Genomic DNA, 25,155 nt, shown 5'->3' with positions numbered 1-25,155 from the left:
GTTTTATACCTTAACAAATTTTTTAGAATTTAAAACACTGCAGACCAAACAAACGACATCCATGGCCCAGGAGACCTCTGCACTCAATGCTGACTTGCAGTATTTTTACCTTTTGGTACATATTTACTCTGAGGGAGGTGAGATACTTTGTCTCCTGTGACAGGCTGGAATGTGAGTTTCGTTACTATCCCATTTTACAGAGGAGGAAACTGAGTCTCAGAGAAGTGCTCACCCAAGGCCACAGGGTGGCTCAGAGACAAGACTGAGAGCTAAAATTTCTTTTGGTTCAGGGGCAAGACTGGGAGCTAAAATGTCTCTTGGTTCTTTGAGGGGGGCTGGCCTAGGGCTGCTTTGCTTTCAGCTGTCATTCTGAGCTGTCTCCAGCAGTGTGAAGAGGAGGGAGGAGAAAAGGAAGAAAAGAGGAGGGGACTGGAGTCCATCCAGTCTGTCCCAGCTCCTGCCAGGCTCCATCTGACCTTAGGAGAGCAATCCTGGACCCAAGCTCCAGCCAAAGAGCCTCTCTCATCTACTCAGGCTGGGAGGTTGCTTTCTAGGAGCTCAGGATGCAAAGGTGGACACTGTGGGCTGCAGCCTTCCTGACCCTCCACTCTGCACAGGCCTTTCCACAAACAGACATCAATATCAGCCCAGGTAAGTGCAGGGACCAGAGCTGGGAGCAGGTGGAGAGGCGTACACTCTCAGGTACTTATTACATCGGTGAGGCCTGGCTGCTTCTGTTGGAGGGTTGGGGTGCCCTGATCCGAGTCTCCTCATAGCTTTCCCCCTACCACCTTTATCATGGGCACTCTTCTAGGCCCAGACACAAAAAGTCCTGGGTTTAAATCCCAGTTTTGCAGTTTACAAGCTGTGTGACATAGAAGAAGTTTCTTAACCTCTCTGAGCCTCAGCTTCTTCTAGAAAGTCGGGTCACAATGGCATTCTCTTTGCACTACTGTGCAAGGCAGATGAGATAACATGGAGAAAGTGCTTTGCACGGTGTCTGGCACTACAGAAAGGTCTGAACATGGTAGTTTTGGGAGGGATCTGGGCCCCAGCCCCACCTTGGCTGCGACAGCCTTTCCAGGGAGCTTTCAGAGCTGCTGCTGTTGCCACCAGAGGTTAGGTGTGCAGGGAGGGACACTTGTCCCTCTAATGGCCTCCCTGGAGGCCTGGCCCAGCAACACCAAGCCTTGTGGGGCATCTCCAGGGATGAGAACCTGTTGGCCTTGGGAATGTGGCCTCCCAGTGTCCCATATGGAGGATGAGGGTCTTCAAATGAGCTCAATTTCTTCCACTTTGCAATAGGAAGGCTGGGGTACTCATTCTGGGGGACCCTTATCTGGATGAGAAGAGTTCTGAATCCCATAATTTGGTGGCCGAGAGTCTTGACTGTCACCTCTACCAGGTTCTATCCAGGCTTGTTTAAAAATCATAATATTAGCAATATCAATAACAACAACTAAGACTTATATGACCCTAGTTATGTGCCAGGCACAGTTCTAAGCCCTTTTCAGATATGAATTTATTTAATCCTCATAATAACCTTCATATATGGATTTATTTATCATAGCAATGGCAGAGATATCATTTTTAAATCTCCATTCAAGTAAAACTAATAATGAAATACCAAGATGGAGATTCTCATAAGGCCAAATTATTAGGTTGTGATACTGTTAGGGTGAATTTAAACAGTGGGTCGATAGGGTTGCCAGATAAAATACCAGTAAATAAATATTAATAAATTCTTTTTTAGTGTAAGCATGCCCCAAATATTACATGGGATGTATTTATATTAAAAATTATCTGTTGTTTACCTGAAATCAAATTTGATTAGATATCCTTCTTTTCTTTTCTTTCTTTTTGTTTTAACTCTAGCTTCCTTAGTGGTAACAATAAGGGATAGTCTTAGTTCATTTGGGCAAGGGGTTTCAGGTCTGTCCTAAACTCTCTGAGTGTATTCTTCAGCTCAGGTTGCCAGAGCAAAATATCACAGACTGGGGAGCTTAAGCAACAAACATTTGTTTCTCACAGTTCTGGAGGCTGGGAAGTTCAAGATCAGGATGCCGGCAGATTTTGTTCCTGGTGAGGACTCTCTTCCTGGCTTGCAGATGGCCGCCTTCTCACTGTACCTGCACATGGCAAAGAAAGAGAAAGCTCTGGTCTCTTCTTCTTATAAGGGCACTAATCCCATCACGAGGATGGGATCCCATCTAAATCTAATCACCTCCCAAAGGTTCCACCTCCCAACACCATCGCATTGGGAGTTAGAGCTTTAACATATGAATTAGGTGCAGGGAAGAGGAGAGACACAAACATTCCATTCATAACAATGACTTGCATCCTTACTCTTGGACCTCAGTTTCCTCACCAGTGCAATAAGCAAGCAGCAGAGAAGATGAACAAAATATTCTTGCAGGCTGCCTTGTATATCCCAAGATCTTGCCTTTCTGCCCAGCAAAAGTGGGAAGGGGCCAAGACTGAGTTTGAAAGCGGGAGTCACTAGGGGTGTTTTCTGTCCTTCACTAGCTTGTGCCCATGGGACCTCTCTGAGACTCAAGTTTCCTCACCTCTCTGAGCCCCAAGTGGGGATAGCAAGGGTCCCTATCAAGGGTTTTGGAGATCTTCAATGAGCTCATGCAAGTGAAGTGCCTAGCACACAGTAAGCACTTGAAAAATGAGTTATTAACATTACTATGTTTGTCACCGTGGTTGTTGATGTTATGCCAGAATTGGCCAGGAGACAGTTTTCTGTTCTGACAAATGTCTTCAACATTGAAAGGAACTTCTGAACATCAGTCCCCAAGCCTCATCCCTACTCTATAGATAAGGGTACTGAGATTGTGTCAATCTCAGCTACCTGGGAGAGCTCAGAGTGTGGAATTGGAAGGATGGGTCTTAGAAATCCACTCAGCCCAACCTTTCCATATTGCGGCTATGGAAACTGAGGCTACAGAGGCCAATTGAGCCAACCATGGTCATCACTGTCCAAGAGGCAGTTCTACTGCTTCTCAGGTTCCCAGCCCTACAGAAAGCCCAGTTTCAGCCTATGCAGATAGATTCTCTAGAGGAAAGTGATTTCAACACAGAGGGAATGTGTGTGAGTTTATGGGTGCATGTGAGCAGGAGCATGCATGTTGGTATGTTGTAGGGAGGATTTAGGGGTCTCTGTGGGCCCCGGCAGACCATGAGAATACATGCACCTCCAAGGCCCTCCTTATTGAGAATGGGTTTGGTTTTTCATCTTCTTCTGTGTACCCCCAGCCTTTAGGTACAATGCATAACAGGGCACAGGTCATGGGTCATTCATCTCACTACTCCAGACCTTTCATCACCCACTCCCTGCATATGCAAACATATGCAAATAGCACAACTTGGCCACCCCCTATGTTTTGGAGGAAAAAAAAAACTCTTTAGACATCTCTTAGAGACTTGGGAGGATTTAGACAGACTAAATCCTTTTCCCGAAAGCTTTTCTCTGAACCTGCCTTTGATCTCATTGTTTAAGTGGATTAATGAATGTAAAGTCCTCAGAACAGTGTCTGGCACAGAGTAAGAGCTACGTAAACATTTATTATTATTCTTCTACCATCAAAAAGTTTCCTTTCCCTGACTCCTGAGCCCAAGAACTCTCTGTAGCAAAGGAAATTTATAGCAAAGTGTTTTGAAGCTCAGGACCTGCTTCTGCAGGGCTTCAGAAGCGTAGATGGGGAATGAGTCAAGTTATGTAGCCTCTCCCTCACCCATCCAAGAGCCTGGCATTGCACTCTCAGCTCTAGGAAAGGTTCTGGGACCCAGACTGTTTCTACTGTAATAATATCTAATACTTACTAGAATCCCTACCTCTGAGCTGGAACTGGCTTTTCTGTGAAGTAGGCACTATGATCATGCCCATTGTACAGATGAGAAAACTGAGGCACAGAGAGCTGAGTTTCCCACTAGGACCATCTGACTCCAGAGTCCAAGCTCTGAACCTGGAGCATAGAGACCTAGGCAACAGTGTTCCTACCTCCTAGAGCAGCCCAGATCCTAAAGTGTCCCTTGGACATTCTGTCCAGTTGCCACTCCTCTATGGTCACAGAGCAAGCACTTTGTACATACTTCTAGAATACTTAGTATGCGATGACTCTGCCATGTGCAAGTTCCTTCTTCCAGACTGGGAGTAACCCGAGGACACAGACCTCAAGCCAAATAGGCACCCAGGAAACATCGACTTATTTGCTTAATTAATTGTTACATTTGGTGTTTAATAGATTTATTTCACAAATGAGAAAACGAAGACTGGAAAGAAGATATCTTTTAGAGGCGCTAGTCTGTTCTGGAGTTTCTGAATCTGTCAGACTCAAGTCTCGATACAGTCTCAATCATGGCTCTGCCACTTTTGAGCCAAGAGAGTAAGTGACTTACCCTCTCTGAGCCTTAGTCTCCTCATCTGTAAAATGGGGATGATATCGATACTCCCTCCTAGGCTGATCTCAAGGAGTCACATACCAAACACCCAACGAATGGCTGCTATAATTAGCAATATAAGAAATTGCCTAATGCTTTTCCCCCTGTTTCATGTGGTCTCAAGAGTGGCTCACAGAAGGGGCAGCAAAGCTTAGACAGGAGAGACCTGGGGCCACCAGTTTCACTTCCCAGAGCCAGGGCTCACTGTGAAGGAGCAGTGGAACCCGTAGGACAGCAGGAGGGCAGCGAGGGTGACTGAGTCCTCAGAACGCAGCAGCCACCTTCCCGGAGTCTGTGACCCTCTTTCGGCCCCCGGGGGTGTCTGGGGCCCAGTATGGGGACCTGGTGGACAAATGTGGCCCCTAAGCCTCCCCACCTCCCCTCCTGGCTGGGTCCCAAGACTCATCTGAAAAGGCGGCAGCAGGGTAGTGCGTTCGTGGGTGGCTGGATTGGGGCCCGGGGAGCCAGCAGCCAGATTGAGTAGGAAGGTGACAATTTATTCCTTTAAAAAGAGTGGGGGTAGGGGGGAGCCCTGAATTCCACTGATGTGTTTTCTTTCCCTAACAAGCTCAGAGCTCCCAAAGGTTTTGACCCCCACCCCAGCTGGGGGACCTTGGGGCCCTCTCGTGCTGCTAATTGAAGGAAAAGACCAGGTGGTTTGGCCTCCTGGTTTCCAGAGCAACAGCCCCTTTGTGCATCTCCTCCCCTCTGCCTCTCTCCCTCCACTTTCCCTCCGCCACCGCCAGTCTCATCTCTTCCCTCCTCTCCTTCTCAAGTTCCCAGCCATGCTAAACCATTTCTAATTCTCCAGTGCTCCATTCGCTCTCACACCTCCAGACCTCTGCACACACCGTGCCCTTCCCCTGGAACACTCTTTCTCTAACCCTTGTTCATCCTCCGGGTCTCGGTTGAGACAGCACCTCCTCTAGGAAGCCTCCCAGATCTCCAGGTCAGGGTTGTGTTCCACTTTTGGGGGTTCTTGTGGCAACATCCTCTTTTCCCCCATCCAGGAAGGGAACTCATGATGCCTTGTCATAATCACCTGTGGGATCCTTGAAGATGGGGACAGGGCAGTCACCAATTCAACTAGGGAGAGAAAGTGGCCAACAACCAGTTTCCAAAATAATCGAGGGGGCTGCTCCCTGAAGTTTTTGCTGGCACGACACACATCCACAAATTACATGTTAATGACATCTTTATTTTTGCACTGCTTTTTCTTTCTTTCTTTTTTTTTTTTTTTAGAGACAAGGTCTTGCTCTGTTGCCCAGGCTGGAGTATAGTGGTATGGTCATAGCCTGCTGCAGCCTGGAACTCCTGGGCTCAAGTGATGCTCCCTCTTCAGTCTGTTGAGTAGCTGGGACTACAGGCATGTGCCACCACCTATGGCTAATTTTAAAAAAGGTTTTTTGGTAACGGTGGAGTCTTGCTACACTGCCCAGGCTGGTCTCACACTCCTGGCCTCAAACAATCCTCCTGCCTTTGCCTCCCAAAGTGCTGGGATTACAGGCATGAGCCACTGCACCTGGCCTGTGCTTATTTTTCTTAATTTTGGTCTTCATAGACCATAAGGCTCATGAGGTCAGAAGGCACATCTGTGTAGTATACCGCACAGTATCTTCAACTTGTAACCTACTACCTGAGACCAAGTAGTTGCTCAAATAGTACTTGTTGAATGGATAAAGGAATTAATGAAGGACCAGACCATCAAGATTGGTGTAAGGAAATGGGCTTACATGCAGTGGGACTCTCTAGGTTTGGGGGTAGACTGGCTGGCTTCAAATCCCAGCTGGGAGCTGTGAGATCTTGGGCAAGTTAGCCAACCTTTCTGTGCTTTGGTTTCTTCATCTGTGAAGTGGGGGTGATAGTGGCACTACCTGGTAGGATGTGTGAAGACTGAGTGCATTTTTCTGTATCAAGCATTTAACACAATGCCTGGCACACAGTGAATGCTGAGTCAGAGCTGGCGCTGGTTGTTGTGTTGCCATGGTTACCTGACTGTCAAGCTCTAAAGCTAAAGAAATCCCTTCACAAGAGACAGATTAGCAGAGGCTGGTTTGGGGTCAGGCTGATGAAAGGCCTTCTATTCTCAATTCCTTAAACCCAAGAGGTAAAGGAGGAGGGGGAAGTGCCGTGCAGGTTGGAGTTAATGATCATCTCAGCGCAAGCCAGCGCTCTTTTCTGCCTCCCAGGTCCTCCCAATTAAAGGCCTTTGCCTGCCCTGTTGGAAAGGGGAGTAATTGAGCAGTGACCTGTCACAGCCCCATTTTCTGGTATATTTCACCCCTGGCATCCATAACCACCATTTACTTGATGGAGAAAACCTAAAGGACCAGAATGGGGAGGCGGGGTGTCAATGGTTCAAGGAGCTTGTTTTCCACTCTGGGAGGAGCAGACAGGATTGGAGGCCGGGGTTCTTTTTGAAATACCCACAGTCTTTAGGACCAAGGACCCTTTTCCCCTTCTCACTCCACTCAGCCCCTTTCATTTAATTAATTATTAATTCCTCTTTGCCAGGCTCTATTCAAATGAGAGAATGAATGAATGAATGAATGAATGAGTAAGTAATTCTACAGGCTCCATCTTTCAGTCTGGCACACTGTAGACCAGGGCTTCCCAGAGTTTCACGTGTACAAGAATCACCTGGGGCTCTTGTAAAAATACAGACTCTGATTTGGAAGGCCTGGAGTGGGGCCTGGGAGTCTGAAGGTCCCAGGGGATGCTGAGGTTGGCCTTCGCAGCAATTGTTGTCCTAAACAATATGCAAAACCAGGATCTGGCAACCTCTGATTTCAGGACTTGGTTAAAAAAAAACTCCAGGAACGCCATCGCAGCGTCAGGACCCCTGGTTTCAAAGGCATGAGTTATGCACACAGCCTTCTCACGGTTTTCCCAACAGGTTGCCCTCAAGAAGTGGTGTTTGATTCCCTACATGTATTTATGCATTCAAGCCTAGTCATTGTGCACTTACTATGTGCCAAGGCACCAGGGGGAGAGGAACGATCACAACAGATGCTGATGGGGATAGAGGAGGAATGTGTGAATGTTGAGGTGCAAGGGGCTCTAAAAGCATCTATCAGAGGCTCCTACCTCATCTTCCCTGAATAAGTCACTGTGCAGCAGAGACTCAAAGGAGAAACAGAATTGGCTGCAGTCAGGTTAACGGAATGATCTGCAAAGGTCTGAACGTGTCTTTGAGAAATGGCGAAAGTGTGGGCAAACCTGGGGCACAGAGTAAGGAGGGGGCGGATGACGGAGAATAAGCGAGGGGCAAGCAGTTCCCAAGGGCAAAGGGAACACCTGCAGGGCTTCAGGGAAATGAGGTCAGACTGTTCCAAGGAGGAAGGATGCCTCCGGATCTGGGAGGTGAGACAAAGCAGGAAGAACAGCGAAAAGGTGTTGAGAAGGTCTTCATGGAAAAAGGTCAAAAAGAATGCAGAAGGAGAAGAAAGAATGAACTGAATTTAGGAGACGGAATAGACATGACATGAAAATCGATGGGTTGTAAGGAGAGGAAAAAAGAGATTATTTTTGGCAAATTATCCAACAATGCTAAGAAATTCTGAGCCATTCCAGCCAATTCTTGTCGATTTTGTCTGATCCCAGGCAATCCTAGATAGAGTAGTTTATGTCAAATAAAACATGCAGGTAGAGTCAATGTAACACACATCCTAAGTTGGATCTGAGCACAAAAAAAGGAAAACACTGAGTAACGTCTGGAGTTTAGGTAATCATGTTGTGCCTGTGTTCATTTCTTAGTTTTTTAAGATGTTAACATCAGGGGAAACTGGGTGAAAGGTATACAGGAACCCTCCACACACTATCTTTGAAACTTCTAATTTTTTGTTGTTGTTGTTGAGACAGGGTCTTGCTCTGTCACCCAGGCTAGAGTGCAGTGGCACAATCCCAGATGACTGAAGTCTTGACCTCTTGGTTTCAAGTGATCCTCCCACCTCAGCCTCCCAAGTAGCTGGGACTACAGGCACATGCCCCCACGCCTGGCCGATTTTTGGTAAGAGACAGGGTCTCATTATGTTGCCCAGGCTGGTCTCAAACTCCTGGGCTTAAGCGATCTTCCCACCTTGGCCTCCCAAAGTGTTGAGATTATGGGTGTGAGCCACTGCACGCAGCCTAATTTTTTATTTTTATGGGCCATAGTAGGTGTATATATTTACGGGGTACATGAGATATTTTGGTACAGGTATACAGTGTGTAATAATCCCATCAAGGTAAATGAGGTGTCCATCACCTCAAGCATTTATCATTTCTTTGCGTTACAAACACTCCAACTATATTCTTTTAGTTTTTGTTAAATGTATAATAAATTACTGTTGGCTGTAGTCACCCTGTTGTGCTATCAAATACTAGATCTTATTCATTCTATCTAACCGTATTTTTGTACCCATTAACCCTCCCCACTTTTCCCCTGCCTTCCCCACTAACTACCCTTCCTAGCTTCTGGTAACCATCATTGTACTTTCTGACAACTTTTCTGGAAATCTAAATTTATTCCAAAATAAAAAGTTCATTTTAAAAAAAGAGGTAGAAGACAAAGAGAGCGGAGACTACACAATATGGTGATTTTGAGACTACGAACTCTTCCCACTACCGCCCTGCAGAAAGGTCACGTGAACATCTGCAAACATCCTGCTAAAGTTAGACTGGACTTCCAAGGAAGTGAGGGGGGTCCCCAGGGGCCAGAAACCAAGATAGAGATAGAGAGTAAAGCAAGCATATTGCTCCAGAGCCCTGAGTAGGGCATCAGCCTCCATAATGCCTGGACTGGGGTTTTAACACCTGCACGGGATAGGAGGTGAAGTCAGAGCTATCTGAAGCAGGAAATTGAAACTCGAACCCTTTCTTAGTGCAGAAACTCATGTAGAGTTTCATCTTCAGTGGAAGGGAAACCAGGGGGAAAAAAATCCTCCTACGGTCAGAGAGCGATGACAAAGAAGTTTACTTCATTCTAAACTCAGGGGAGAAAGTGCTAGACTTCCCTTCTGCAGACTTCTTTAGTGAGGTCCATGTCGTTAAATTTAAACACAATGTTAAAGCAATGTCTTCAGTACTTTTAAGCCATGGGCTAGGATTAGTAATACATTTTAACTCTAAAATTAGACAAATGGCCCACACTATACTTCTCATTAGTTGCGGGGGCTGTGTCTTAATTTTTGTTAAAGAAAATAGGAACAGGCTAAGAAATGTGAATGTTTGCTGTGATGTTTCGTGTTGCTGTGCTGTGGGGTTATTTTACATTTTTGGAGTCCTGCCTTCCATCTGGGGAAGGGTTTCTCAATCCTGGCACTTCTGACATTTTGGGTTGGATCATTCTTCGTTGTGGGGAGTTGTTCAATATAGGATGTTTAGCAGCATTCCTGGCCTCTACCCATTAGATGCCATTAGTACCACCACTTCCAGTGGTGATAACCAAAAATGTCTCCAGACATTGTCCAATGTCTCCTGGCAAGGGGCAGGGATAAAATTCCCCCTCACGGTTCGAGAGTGACCAACCAATTTCAGTTTGTTGGGAACTGTGGGGGTACCGAGGATGTGGGACTCTCAGGGTTATTGTTGTTGTTGTTATTTTGAGTCAGGCTCTTGCTCTATCATCCAGGCTGGATGGAGTGCAATGGCGTGATCATGGCTCACTGCAATTTTGACCTTCCGTACTCAATCGATCCTCCCACCTCAGAGTAGCTAGGACTACAGGCACACTCCACCACTCTTGGCTAATTTTTGTATTTTTTATAGAGACGGGGTTTTACTGTGTTGCCCAGTCTAGTCTCGAACTCCTGGACTCAAGCAATCCACCCACCTCAGCCTCCCAAAGTGTTGATATTGAAGGCGTGAGCCACCACACTCAGCCAAGACTCTTGATTTTAAAACTGGGATGGTCCTGGGCACACTAGGATGGCTTGGTCACCCTACTTTCATCTCTAATATGAGTATTTAGGGTGCTAAGTAATTTTAGGACAGGTGGGAGTGAGAAAAGTGGTTTATCACCAGCAAATACTGAGTCATCCCGGTCACTCCTGGACAAACTTACCCAAGTTCTCACGGATGAGTGCCCTTGGTTACTGAGTGGAAAGAAGGTAGAAATGATTTGCTGATTCTCATCCATGCTAACGGAGAAACTGCTAAAAAAGTGAACCCAGGCAGCAATTCAGTGTAGCCTTTTTGTGTTGTAGGCAGTGCTCAAAAGTCCCCACAAAGAGCTCAGCAACACCCAGTGTTACAAAGGGTCCATCAACTCTCTTGGCCATTGGCGCTTTAATGCATCAAGGTGATGTCCTCCTAGACCAATGCTCTCCATCAAGAAAGGAGGGACCTGAGTTCCAGAAAAGGGTAGGGACAGGCCAAGGTGCTGTGCCCACTTACCTCCCCAAGCAGAGCTCCTTCTTTTTGCCATATAGAAGAGGATTAAGAAAGCAAATTCTGAACCAACAGGCTCCAGTTTGGATACTGGCATGTATTGAAAGAGGGTTGGCCAGGATTGACCAGGAGGGGTGGGGAGGTACCCCTGGTCAGCACAGCTGCTGGGGTTGGGGAGAGGCTGTTCGGGTCAAAGGGGAAAGGCCAGTGGCACTGACCAGTCCTGAGAAGCATGGCCTGGAATCTACCTGCCTAGCATAACTATCTTGATAAAAGCAACTGTCCCTTTCTTTCCCCAGAGAAATGCACAGAGGTGCACACACACTTTTAATTTTGTATTTGATTTTGGGAAATTCGCTGAATCTCTGCAGCCCATCAGTCTTGGTTATAAAACCCTGAGCTAATCATTAAGAACCAAACATTACGTAATCCATATATCCCAAGTATTTGGTGAATTTATTTGGCCCAATCAGTTGACCCAGTAACTCCATGAAGCAGGTGCTATAAAGACCATGAACTATTCTTAGGCCTGCTAATTTCTCATCATGAAGCATCATGCCAACTTTATGAGCAAGAACTTTGGAGTCAGGAAGCCTGGGTTCAAATCCTTACTATGCCACTTACCTGCAGGATGATCTTGGGCAAGTTACTCAGCCTGTCTTAGCCTTAGTTTCCCTATATGTGCTTGGCTTACAGGTAAACTATAACAAATGCTCAATGAATGTTGTTCACTACTTTATTACTTCATGAGCTCAGCCAACCACTATAGTGGCTTGAAGGCAAAGATTCCACTAAAGGGTGACCTTCACCCACCCTTGAGTGGATGGCTACAAAAGGGACCCCAGAAATCATCTAGTTTGAAGGTCAAGGTGGGAAAGAATGGGCCAGCATCTCACAGTGGGTCACATACAGAGCTGGGGGTAGGATCCAGCCTTCTCAACCCCAGTCTTACAGATTCCACCCCTGCCCACTGCCTGTCTTCATGGATAAGCCATCCAACCTAGTATGAGAAAGGTTCTCAGCTTGCCTGTGTCCTCTCGCCAGTCATCCTGAGTCGTGGTTTCCAAAAAAAGTATCTCTTAAGAAGCTTTCAAGGGGGCTGAGACTTGAGAGAACTTCACTGTCTCAAACATGGGGTTTTTAAAAATTTGTTTCTTTTTAGAATTAAGAACAAATGCTGAACTCCAGGAGTTCAATGGGCAAAGATATAAATAGTCTTGGCTATAGCTTGGCAATAAACATGTGGAAAAATGTGCAGTCTTGCCAGATAGCCCAGCATTGCAAATGGAAACAAGATAACCTTTTTTTGCTTATAAAATTTGCAGATTGCCATGAAAGTGATAACACTGAGCTCTGGCAAGGGCAAAGTGAGATGGGCACTCTCAAACATTACCGTGGGAGGATAAATTGCTTTCAGGAGACAATTTAGCAAATTGTATTAAAGCCTTAAAAAATCTCTCCTCAGAAAATCAGCAGAAATGCCAAAAAAGCTTTATGCACAAAGCTGCTCATCTCAGAATTATTTGTAATAGTTAAAAAAAAATAGAGACGCTATCTAATTATCTAAAAATAAGAGAATGATTAAATAAACTCTAGTAGAGCCACTCAGTAGAGGATTCAAGAGCTATTTAAAACAATGTTTATAAAAATGTATAATAACATCGAAGAAATGCTTATACTCTTTAATTTTTAGAAATCAGAATACCGACTGGTATGCAGAGTACCATATAATCACATTACGTTAAAACATCACTACATACAAATGTGACATGAGAAAAAACCGTATCAAAGCATTAACATTTTCCAGGTGTTCTATGATGTGCATGTATTATTTTTATAATTTAGTAAAATGTAGGTATGTATATGTTTTTTGAGCCTCAAGTATAGAATTGCATAGATCGTAATGGGACATGTTTTACTTTCATTCTTAAAAGTATGTACAGGCGGCCGGGCGCAGTGGCTCACGCCTGTAACCCTAGCACTTTGGGAGGCCGAGGAGGGTGGATCATCTGAGGTCAAGAGTTCGAGACCAGCCTGACCAACATGGAGAAACACCGTCTTTACTAAAAATACAAAATTAGCTGGGCACAGGCCTGTAATCCCAGCTACTCGGGAGGCTGAGGCAGGAGAATCGCTTGAACCCGGGAGGCGGAGGTTGCAGTGAGCCAAGATCGCATCATTGCACTCCAGCCTGGGCGACATGAGCAAAACCTCATCTCAAAAAAAAAAAAAAAATTATGTACAGGCAGGGCTTGGTGGCTCATGCCTGCAATTCCAGCACTTTGGGAGGCTGATGCGGGAGGATCACTTGAGCCCTGGCGTTCAAGACCAGCCTGGTCAACATAGTAAGACCTCGTCTCTACAAAAACAAAACAAAACAAAAATCGAAAAATTAGGCAAGCATGGTGGGGCACACCTGTGGTCCCAGCTACTCAGGAGGCTGAGGTGGGAGTATCACTTGAGCTGGGAGTTGGAGGCTGTAATGAGCTATGATCAAACCACTGCACTTCAGCCTGGGCAACAGAATGAGACCCTGTCTTTAAAAAAAAAAAAAAATTAAAATTAAAAGATTGTAAAGAAAAGAAAATAGGTACTAAGTTATGGAAACAATGTCAGCACTGCCATCCTTCCTCCCAGTCTGTTTCTTCTCTGCCCCCAGCCCTGCCAGAGCTGCCCCAGCCTTCCCTGTGCCCCCTGTTCTGGATGGAGTTCAAAGGCCACTGCTATCGATTCTTCCCTCTTAATAAGACCTGGGCTGAGGCCGACCTCTACTGTTCTGAGTTCTCTGTGGGCAGGAAGTCCGCCAAGCTGGCCTCCATCCACAGGTAAGTGGGATCCCCAGTCCCCCATAGTTCAACTAAGCACCTCTTTGGGAAATGGGATGGAAAATGGTATTTCCAACTGGCATTTCTCTTTGGTAATTGAAACTATTTGAAAGAAGTGGAGATGGAGTCTTGCTCTGTTGCCCAGGCCACTCTCGAACTCCTGAGCTCAAGTGATTCTCCCCGCTCACCCTCCCAGAGTACTGGGATTATAGGCATAAGCCGCAGTGCCTGGCCAATTGAAGCTACTTTTTAATCCAACCCAATTTCTCGCTGAAACCATCCTTGGCTATAGAAGGCAAAGCATTCAGCAGGGGTAGCAAACAGCATGCTGGAAGATCCACCTTTATAAGTGTCAATCTTGTGCTGTCCTCTGCTCTGTATCCTGTGATACAACTGATATACTACGTATATAAAGAATATGATGTAAGGAATATAAGAAATCATAACTGACACTTATTTGCTACATGTTTTATGTACATCATCACATTAAAGCTCCCTCAAAGTGTATCATATAGGTATCTTCATTTTACAGATTAGAAAGGTGAGGCTCGGAAAAGGTAAGTAACTTGCTCAACATGACACCGCTCTTAAGTGGGAGAAACCAGTTTTGAACGTGTGGAGCCAGATTCCATAGCCCACCCTCCAAGGCCTCCTTCCACATTCCTCTGTCTCCGAAGCCCCAGCCACACTGACCATCTCAGAGTTCTCCAATTTGGTCCAGCTCTTTTACTTCTGCATACTCTTGGGCATTCTATTCCCCCTGCTGGGAATTCCATCCCTATCTTCTCCAGGTAAATACCTCCTCAACGTTCAAGACAGCTCTGACAATGTCTCTTCACTAAAGTCACTTAATTACACTCATTGCCCAGCTCTCCTGGGACACTCCCTTTATCACAGCTTAGCTACCTTTTTTGCATCTGACTTCCCTGCTGATTTGTGAGTTTTCTCAGGCCAGGTGTGATGTGTTCCATTGGCACCCAAGCTACAAATCACAATCTTACCTCTGTTCTTCAAGAATCTCAGAAACTACTGAAAGGGGGTTGGTTTTTTTATGTGTAGAGCCATTGACTTTTGTTAAGAATAAGGAAAGGGGGCCAGGTGTGTTGGCTCGTGCCTGTAATCCCAACCCTTTGGGAGGCTAAGATGGGAGGATTCTTTGAGTCCAGAAGTTCAAGACCTTCACAGGCAACGCAGCAAGACCCGTTGCTACAAAAAAAAATTAGCCCGACGTGGTGATGCACACCTGTAGTCCCAGCTATTCGGTAGTCTAAGGTGGGAGGATCACTTGAGCCCAGGAGGTTGAGGCTGCAGTGAGCCATGTTCACGCCACTGCACTCCAGTCCAGGTGACAAAGCGAGATCCTATCTCAAAATAAATAAATAAATAAATAAATAAATAAATAGAGAAGGGGTTCTTTATCTTAGTTTCCAAATGCATCTTGAATCCACACATCTCTTCCTCCAACAGATGTGTTGAACAACCAGTGCATTTTCAGTGGGGCTGAGAAATATACTGAGACAGTCAGGGTCCAACCAGGAAAACCAGAACCACTACATGTATCTAAAACAGATAATACAGGCAAGTATGGAAGCTCAGAACTTAAAAGGGAGTAGTGAGGCAAACTAGAGACACATAGGAGCAGAAAGCCAATTCCATGCCTCAGTTGGAGGGCAGGCCAGTCCTATGGGTGCTGGAGCCATGGAGGAGAGGCAGCCTCTGCCAGAGACTCCCAAGCAGAGGGGGAAAGAAATACTCTAGTTTCTCCCTCCTACCCATCTGCCAATGACTCATAGTGCCTTCCATTAACTGAAAGCCAGCTAACATGGAGTCCTATGAAAGACATTCTTCAGGGATCAAATCTGCTATGAGAGCACAGCACAGTACAGAGTTGGCACCTGTAAGGACAGAAGACGTCAATTCTCAAAGAATTCCTAGCCTGCAGAGGAAAATGAGATCTATGCAATAAAAAGTGAATGCAGAAGTGATTTCAAATCAAGGCTTTTCTCTAGACAGCCCTCGTTGAAATGGCAACCTCAATTGCATCAGAAAGACCTTGAACATGGAGAATCAAACTAACCAGCCAGCCCCTGGGGGAAGAGGAACTTTGGGCTACAGGTGGTCAAGCATTGGATAGAAGATATTCATGGAAACTTTCCTGGAAGTACTGGTCCTGGATCAGGATCTTGAAAGATTGGAAAGCTTAGGGAATGAGGGCAGCAGATGTTCCAAATGAAGAAAGCTGTGGGGGACCATATGAGCATTGATTAAGGTCATTAGAGTCAGGTAGTTCCAGATTCTAGTCCCAGCTCCATCACTTCCTACCTGCACGATCTTGACCAAATCACTTAAACTCTAAGCCAAAGAATTCTCAACTTGGAAATAGCAATAATCACACTGATCTTTTAAAGTTGTGAGGCATTAAAGGTGATCATGCATCTAAAGTCTTTATACAGCTTTTGGATAACTCTATGCCCAGCAGTAGGAGTCATTATTATTTTTATTAATTACAATACATTATAATTCTGCCTCGAGGAGGCCAGTTTTTTTTTTTAATGTTCCATATCAGTTCATCTTTCTGAGAGTGAGCAAGGCTTGTCTCACTCTTCCTCTTTCCTTCCTCTCTTTTGCCTTTCCTTTCCCCCAAGAGTATATGTCAAGTAACTCCCTGCATGTGACTGGCTGGAGCACTGTGTTAAGACAAATTCTGAGTGCCAGAATTCTAAGCGTTTCTAATCTGGAATTAATTGGCCATCAATTCCACTTCACTAACACAAAACTAAAGAGAGTAAATATGGGTGCTTTGATTTACTACCAATGCCTCAAGAAAAAAGAAACCTTCTAATGGTGAGTATTTTAGATTAGGTGGCAGTCTTCAGAGAGCAGTCATTTGGAAGAAGCTGACGGGAGCAGATACACCTTATGGCAACATAAAGGGTACCTCAACATAGTCCTGTTTGGAAGTGAATTATTGAAGTTGATAAGAGAAGATACACGTTGTTGGAACACAAAAGGTACCTCAACATGGCCCTGTTTTGAAGTGAAGTATTAGATCTATGGCTGGTTATTATCATTCTGTATTGACTTCTTTGACATACTAAAGTTCATCTTTTAGTGGCATGTGGAAGCCAATAGTGGGAATCATCTGTTCCGTGGGATCTGTCATCTGGATCTGTGAACGATTTGAGTGAAGTGTGCCTACCAGTTGTCCATTTGCTGTCACATCCCTTGCCCATTCTTCTAACCTCTACAAACTACCTTTTTCAGGCTCATTGATATGAGCCCTGGATGAGAAGTTGTCTTGGCTTTCCTTCAGCATCTTCAATGCAGCAGCTCCAAATTTTGTGTCCAGACATGGCTACAACCTAAGGAGAAAGGGCAGTGCTAGAAACTTGGGTCTTCTCTGTATACCTCCCTCCTTTCATCATGGAGAAAAATATTTCCAAGATGTCCCCACAAACGTTGCCTTAAATCTAACTGGCCATGCTTGGTCATATGGCCAGTGTTAGCTGCAAAGGGAGCTAGGAAAATAAAATTTGGCTTTTCTGGGTCATAATGAAGGCAATGGGGTAAGGGATGAGGAATGGCTATGGGATAGACAACCAGCAGTATCTGCCCCAGTGCCTGTTTGTTGTGAGAATGAAATTAAAATTAGTTCATGCACATAAAACACTCAGCACAGTACCTGGCGTGAAGTCAATGCTCAAGAAACATTTTAATGACAGGATGAAAATAATTTTGTGTTCATTTCTCTACCTCTCTATCTGTTTATCAATCTGTCTATTCATCTATCCATCCATGTATTCATTCATCCACCCACCCATCCACCTATCCACCTACCCATTCATCCACTTGTCTGTCTATCTATCCATTCATCCATCCATTCATTCATCAATCTATCCATCCATCTCTACTTCTTTGTTGTTTTTGGCAGTGGACTGTCACCAGGGTCCTCCACTGATTCCTTTGGATGGGTGAATTATTTGATAAGCTCTTTGAAATAGAGGATAAGAATCCCCTCAAAAGACACCCATGACTTCTAAGGATGGTGGGTTGTTAACTGAGGGGCTTGGTTTTGCTAAGTGGGCAATGCAAGTTGAAGCCTAGAACTGAGTTTCCCAGGAAAACAGATTTTGGAGATGGTATGTGAAAAAAGACTAGGAGAGAAGGGGATATATTATAAAACGGCAGTGTAAGGAGGGTCTTTGAGAGAGAACAGAAATGACTAGTGGAAACTTTTATATATTTATGTAACGTGTACAATGCAATATAAACTCCTTTCATTGTCCCTTCATGATATCTTCAATACAATCCACTTCATTTGCTAGTGTTTTTGAGACAGATTTAAATTTTAAGGGATGGGTAGCAGTACTGAGTCCTTCTTTGAACTGGCATAGGTCAAATCCAGAGATGCCCATGTAGGACTGGCCACATATGGGTGACTTAATGAAAAATGAAGGCCAAATTGGATTATATCATCTATTTACTTTGGTCCAGGAAGGTAAACAAGGATTACTTTCAATTTTTGACTCTATTCTATGAAAAGAGGCAATGAGGAACTAGCTACTATGTTTCTTAAATTCACAGCTGGGAGGAGAATGTCTTTGTGTATGACCTCGTGAACAGCTGTGTTCCTGGCATCCCAGCTGACGTCTGGACAGGCCTTCATGATCATAGACAGGTGAGAAAGCAATGGCCATTGGGCCCCCTTGGAAGCTCCAACCAGAATTCTATTTTGATTTAATAAGCTTTTCACATTGGTGCCAGGTCACAGCTATGCACACAGCACACAGAGAGAAATCAGACACCAAGACGCCGCAGTTAGAGCATGATCAATTTGTGAAAGACATTTAATGATGTCCTACTAAATGACGGGAACAGATAGCATGGTCAAAGAAAACCTGTTTGGCTAGGATTCTCTAAAAAAAAAAAAAAAAAAAAAAGACACTAGGCGGAACGTGGTGGCTCACACCTGTAATCCCAGCACTTTGGGAAGCCGAGGTGGGCAGATCAAGAGGTCAAGAGTTCAAGACCAGCCTGGCCAACATGGTGAAACCCTGCATCTACTAAAAATACAAAAATTAGCTGGACACGCAGTGGTGGGCTCTTGTAATCCCAGCTACTCAGGAGGCTGAGGCAGGAGAATTGCTTGAACCCAGGAGGCAGAGGTTGCAGTGAGCCAAGATCGTGCCACTGCACTCCAGCCTGGGTGACACAGCAAGATTCCATCTTGCGGGGGGGAAAAAAAAGACACTAAAACGTGATTAGATGTGCAAGAGATGTTGGAGTGGAAATATTTGTGAACGAAAAGGAGGAAGGAGGCATAAGCAGGCAGGGAAGGACATTGGACAACGCCATGGGTCTAAGATATGTGAAAAGAGATCAGAGAGAAAGGACTGGGTAGGGAGAGCCTCAGGTCACAGCACAGTGCTGAGAAAGTCTTGGCTAGGCCAGTGGGGAGTCCCCAAGCAAAGATGCCCAAGACTGGAATCCTGCGCTGGGCAGGAATGCGCCAGCACCATTACCCCGACATGCTGAGTCACTCACTGGGAACAGCCTGGAGGAAGCATGTCTCACTGTGAATGCAATGGTAGCTCCAAAGAGGCAGAGGCATGTCCTTCTCACAAACAAGGCAGTGAATCCAAGGTGGCAGGAGAGCTGGAGCTGTCCATCAACTCTGCTTTCTGCTGGTCCTCCTGAAGATGATCTGGGCAATGTACTTCTGTGGCTGCCACAGCCTTCCTGGGTAAGAGATATTTAAGTCAGTGTCTAATGGGTAAATAGGAGTTAGCCAGAGAGAGTATATTCCAGGTAAAGGGAGTAGCATGGGTCAACATCCTAAGGAAGGGGAGGTCGTGGCACATTCAAGCAAGTTAATTAAGGAAGACCATTGTGGTTAGGGCACAGAGTGGGGTAGGGGTGGGTGTATAACAAGGCTGAAGAGAGTAACTTGAACTAGATCTCTGCAATGTCATAGCAAACTCCACCTGGAGATTTTTGTCCTCAAACTTTTCCTGGGCAAACTTCATACTGAGTCTGTATTTTGCATGCATGCTTCTTGCGTTGCTCAGGGCACTATAGGGAATAAGGTTCCAGTGCCAGTTCCTGTTCTGCCACTTACTGGCTGGTAGGTGACTGTATGCAAATTAAAAAAAAGAAAAACCTCTCTGAGCCTCAGTTTTTGTGTCTGTAAAATGGGGATGAAAATAACAGTGCCTTGTGAAAAGAAAAACAAGTGAGCTAATGTATGTAAAGAGCTTACCGTGGTGCTTAGCATACTAAAAGAACTCATTAAGGATGATGAAAATTGCTGTTAAAGTAGCAGAAGTAACAGTGTGGTCAGACCTAACATTTTTTTTTCTCGAGACGGAGTCTCGCAGTCAGACCTTTTTTTTTTTTCTTGAGACGGAGTCTCGCTCTGTTGCCCAGCTAGAGTGCAGTGGCACAATCTCGGCTCACTGCAAGCTCCACCTCCCGGGTTCACGCCATTCTCCTGCCTCAGCCTCCCGAGTAGCTGGGACTACAGGTGCCTGCCACCACGCCTGGCTAATTTTTTGTATTTTTAGTAGAGATGGGGTTTCACCATGTTAGCCAGGATGGTCTCGATCTCCTGACCTTGTGATCCACCTGCCTTGGCCTCCCAAAGTGCCTCCTGTCTTTTTTCTTGAGACAGGGTCTTGCTCTGTTGCTCAGGCTGGAGAGCAGTGGTGCGATCACAGCTCACCACAACCTTGAACTCCTGGGCTAAAGCAATCCGCCCAGTCTAGGCTCCAGAGTAGCTAGTACTACAGGCAGGAACCACCACACCTGGATTTTTTGTTTTAACTTTTGGTAGAGACAGGGTCCTGCTATGTTGCCCAGGATTGTCTCCAACTTCTGGCTCCAAGTGATCCTCCCACCTCAGCCTCACAAAGTGCTGAGATTACAGGCATAAGCCACCATGCCTGGTGATGTTTTAAATCAATAGACTTCAACTGGCCAGAACACATAGAGAAGTTATAATTTTAAAAACACTAAAATGTCCATTTATAATAGCAACTCTAAAATTGGATTATAACTACATTAAATGAGAGTTAAAGAAACTTGTATTAAAAGACCTAATAATAATAATAATAATCATAACAAAAAATATAGGAAAGTTGCTTTTTTTCTTCTTTTCAGAGCTAGGCACCATGTGTCAGGCATTGTACTAAGTCCTTCACGTGCTTTAATTTGTTCAACCCTCACAACAACTCTCTAAAGGACATATTAATTCCACCATACAGATGTGGAAACTGGGGCTCAGAGAGGTTAAGTAACTTGCCCAGGTTGCAGAGCTAGGCAGCGGGTGGACATAGGACCACAAACTCCTGTCTCTCTCTCAGAAGTAGCATACTGTTTCCATTATATGACGTGAGCTCTGTAATCATCAGTGCTGTGGGGATACTTTTCTTAAAACTTAAATAAATGGAGAAATGGCTCTTGTTCCTGAACAAGTTGCAAAGATGTAGTTCTTTCCACAGTTAATTTGCACATTTATTGCAACACCAATCAAATTCCCAACAGGACTTTTCTTGCAATTGGACAGAGCAGTTCCACCTTAGGCAAGAAAAACACGGACTATTTAGACAAAAAGAAAACAGATGGAGAGTGACTCCCATCCACTGGCAAAGTGTAGTAGTTAGGGGTCTTGGGTACTTGACTCAGATAGACCTGGGTTTGATTCCCAGCACTAATACTTTATTTGCTGTATGAATTTGAATAGGCCAATCTGAGTCTCAGTTTTCCTATCTGTAAAATGGGGCTGATGATGCCTGCTTTTCAAAATGGTAAGGATAAAACGAGTCAAGTGCCTGGCATGGCACATAATAAGCCCTCAACAAATGGCAGCTAGTAATAGTAGTAATAAGAGCAGTAGTATCAGATTGGTAGCAGTAATATCAGATAGCAGTAGCCTCAGTGAGGACATCTGTGCAGAGGTGTTAAAAATTGAGTTGCTGAGATGTCTAAACTGGAGCTGTCTGGCTCAAATGCCTAATCTTCTTCTCCGTGGAACCCTCCCAGGAAGGGCAGTTTGAATGGACTGATGGCTCATCGTATGACTACAGCTACTGGGATGGCAGCCAGCCAGATGATGGTGTCCACGCGGACCCAGAAGAAGAGGACTGCGTACAGATATGGTACAGGCCTACCAGTGGTGGGTACCCCTGAGACGAAGGCTCTTGCAGGGGTGCTTGGGAGGCATCACAGGTGGGGAGGGCGAAGAAGCGCCTTGGCGGAAGAGGAGCACCTTACCCCAAGGTGCTTCTTCGCCCTCCCCACCTGTGATGCCTCCCAAGGCATCACAGGGCCTGAGACTGGCAAATTGTTCAGCACCTTGGAGACCAGTTGAGGTCACTAGGGTGTTGGGGGCATGGCCATTCTCCACAGTGGATATGCTTTAAACAACATTAAATGGGGTTTGGTTGACACCTAGACTCCAACTTGGATGAGAAGACATTATAAATAGAAGCATGGGGGGAAAAAGACTTGCATAGAGAGTAGTCAAGGGATGGCGCTTCCATGTCAGCTCACCAACACACCAAAGTGCAAGCCCCTTCCCCAGGCTTCTGCTACTGAATATTAGAAGCAAGCCACACCTGGGGTGGCATGAAGGTGTACGTAGTGACAAGAGTGTAGACCTGGATTCAAATTCTGGCCTCATTGCTTTCTAGCTCTGTGTCCTTGCAGAGAATCCTCTCTGAGATGGTTTCTTCTTCTATAAAATAGGCTTAATAATTTGTCCTACCTGCAGGACTGCTGTGTAGATTAAAGGAGGCACAGTTGATATAGCACTGTGGCAAGACCATGGACTTGGGAGTTGACTGCCCTTGTGTGAACCCCCGCTCCACCCTTAATGTGTAGCCCAAAGAGAATGCCTTAACCTCTTGGTGCCTCAGATTCTTCATCTTCAAAATGTGGCTAATGATACTTAACTCACAGGTTAACGTGAATAAAAAAAGAAGATAGTGTTCACAGAACAGCTGCCATGCTCAGTATTCGGTATTAGCAATCACCAGCATCATGATGAATCATCACTTTCATACCAGTCTTAATAGAAACAATATTCCCATTTTGCCGATGAGGAAAATGAGGCTCAGAGAAGTTCAGCAACTTGTTCAAGGTCACACAGCAAGCTAAGTAGTAGAGCTGGGTTTCAAACCTAGATCTACAGAGCTCCAGACCCAGACACTTAATTGTTATTCCCTCTTTGCGCTTTTTTCTTTTCCTAATTAGGGGAGGGAGGTAGAGAACAGCTTATTTTCCTGGGAGCCCTCCCGGAGCCTGGTAGCCAGAGCTGGGCCAAGCCTCTGGCTGAAGTTCGTCCCCCCATCCAAGGTGACAAGCCGGGATCAGCTTTATGCAAGAGTAAGGCTGGACACCAGGCTTGTCAAGTATCAGCAAGAAAGGGCTGCCAGTGTAGACACGAGCCCTACTGGGGAGGGCTTTTACCTCAGAGGAGTGGTGGGATTATTTTATCTTGGCGGATGGATTCTCACCCAGACTCTCTGCTTCTTTCCCTCACAGCTCTGAGATCGTGGAATGATAACATCTGCAGCCGGAAGTTCCCCTTTGTCTGCAAAATCCCATCTCTGACCATTCATTGATCCTGCCTCGTTCTACTGGTGTGAGGGCAACTCCAGTATCACCTTGTAGCTGTAGCCAGTGTAGAACTGACATTGAATACATGTAAAACAAACATGGGAGGTTAATCTCTTGGACAGAGATTTTAAACAAGCAGATCTTAATTATACAGGGTGGTCGCTTGGCCAAGTGACGGGAAAGCCAGCTAAAATTGGCTTAATTAATTTTTTTAAGTTTTTTTTTTTTTTTTAATTGACCCAAGTAACAAAAATCCAGGGGTTGTTCTGATTCAGAGTTGAATCTCACTCGCCTGGCTCAGGTCACATGCCCACCCTGAAGCAATCACTTTGGCATATGCTAAGTGACTACCTCCTGCTTAGCTGCACTTCTTTGGAAAAAATGGGGTGGGAGTCACATCATCAGAGGGGCTGGGAGTGGGGGAAAATGGGAGGGGGTGTTGGTCAAAGGATACAAACTTTTGGAAACAAGATTAATAAGTTTGGGAGACTTACTGTACAGTGTGGTGACTGTAGTTAATAATAATGTATTGTATTCCTGAAATTTGCTAAGAGGGTAATTTTTTTTTTTTTTTTTTTTTTTTTTTTGAGACAGAGTCTCACTCAGTTGCCCAGGCTGAAGTGCAGTGATGCAATCACAGCTCACTGCAGCCTCAACCTCCCGGGCTCAGGTGATCTTAACCACCTCCAGTCCCTGGAGTAGCTGGGACTACAGGGCGCTATAGGCGTGTGCCACCACATCTGGCTAACTTTTGTATTTTTTTAAAATAGAGAAGAGGTTTCATCATGTCGTCCAAGCTGGTTTCAAACTCCTGGGCACAAGGGATCCACCCACCTCTGCCTCCCAAAGTGTTGGGATTACAGGCATGAGCCACTGCGCCCAGCCAAGAATACATCTTAAATATTCCCACCACCACATGGGCTCAAAGATGAGGCTGGTTCTTCAAAGGAAAACAAAAATATTACCAAACTCATAAATTGCTGGTGGGAAGGTAAAATAGTGAAGCCACTGCAGAAAAGTTTGTCAGTTCCTCAAAAAGTTAAACATAGAATTACATCTGATCCAGCAATTCCACTCCTAGATCTAGACCTGAGAGAATTGGAAACAGGTATTTAAATATAAGTGGTTGGCCGGGTGTAGTGGCTCATGCCTGTAATCCCAGCACTTTGGGAGGCTGAGGAGGGAGGATCACTTGAGCCCAGGAGTTGAAGACCAGCCTGGGCAGCATAGTAAGGCCCCATCTCCATAAGAATTTTTTTTTTTTTTTTTAAATTAGCCAAGCATGGTAAGGCACATCTGTAGTCCCAGCTATTTGGGAGGCTAAGATGGGAGGATCACTTGAGCCTAGCCTATCAAGGCTGCAATGAACCATGATTGTGTGACTGCACTCCAGCCTGGGTGACAGAGCAAGACCCTGTCTCCAAAAACAAAAACAAAAAAATATGATCACAGCAGCATTATTGATAAAAACAAAAAAAAAATGAAGACAACCCAAGTGTTCACCAACAGATGAATGACTAAACAAATGTGGTCTATTCATAGGGTGGAATATTATTCAAGCATGAAAAGGAGGGAAGTAACCATAGATACTACAACCTGAATGAACCTGAAAAACATTATGCTGCCAATCACAAAAGACCACATGTTGTATGATTCCATATATATGAAATATCCAGAACAGGCAAGTCTGTAGAGACAGAAAGCGGATTAGTGGTTGCCAGGGAATGTGTGGAGGGGGAATAGAAAGTGAGTGCTAATAGGTATGGGATTTCTTTGTGGGGAGACAAACATTCTCTGCAATTAGACAGTGGTAATCATTGCACAATATTGTAAATGTACAAGAAGCCACTGAACTGTACATTTTAAAATAATAGTTAAAATGATAAATTTTACATTA

The 25,155-nt window shown here is 45.0% G+C and overlaps 1 protein-coding gene across 1 annotated transcript; it reads left to right on the top strand.

Annotated features, from left to right (window-relative positions):
- The first annotated feature begins 494 nt into the window (after window positions 1-494).
- On the top strand, window positions 495-25,155 carry CLEC19A (C-type lectin domain family 19, member A). Its single transcript, XM_011976082.1, has 5 exons — window positions 495-651; window positions 13,475-13,640; window positions 18,225-18,318; window positions 21,681-21,813; window positions 23,184-25,155. The coding sequence occupies exons 1-5, from the start codon at window positions 564-566 to the stop codon at window positions 23,261-23,263; spliced, it is 561 nt and encodes a 186-aa protein (XP_011831472.1). The 5' UTR covers window positions 495-563; the 3' UTR covers window positions 23,264-25,155.

The sequence above is a fragment of the Mandrillus leucophaeus genome, unplaced genomic scaffold (genome assembly GCF_000951045.1).
Source record: "Mandrillus leucophaeus isolate KB7577 unplaced genomic scaffold, Mleu.le_1.0 Scaffold162, whole genome shotgun sequence".
NCBI lineage: Eukaryota > Metazoa > Chordata > Mammalia > Primates > Cercopithecidae > Mandrillus > Mandrillus leucophaeus.
Note: the sequence above shows the minus strand (reverse complement) of the source record. Positions and strands in the feature narration are given on the sequence as shown.

Bases quoted from the DNA above. Each gene is read 5' to 3' on its own strand.
- CLEC19A (XM_011976082.1), top strand. From the start codon at position 564: ATGCAAAGGTGGACACTGTGGGCTGCAGCCTTCCTGACCCTCCACTCT. The intron at 652-13,474 runs GTAAGTGCAGGG...CTCTGCCCCCAG, and splicing joins AGACATCAATATCAGCCCAG to CCCTGCCAGAGCTGCCCCAG. The intron at 21,814-23,183 runs GTGGGTACCCCT...TTTCCCTCACAG, and splicing joins ATGGTACAGGCCTACCAGTG to CTCTGAGATCGTGGAATGAT.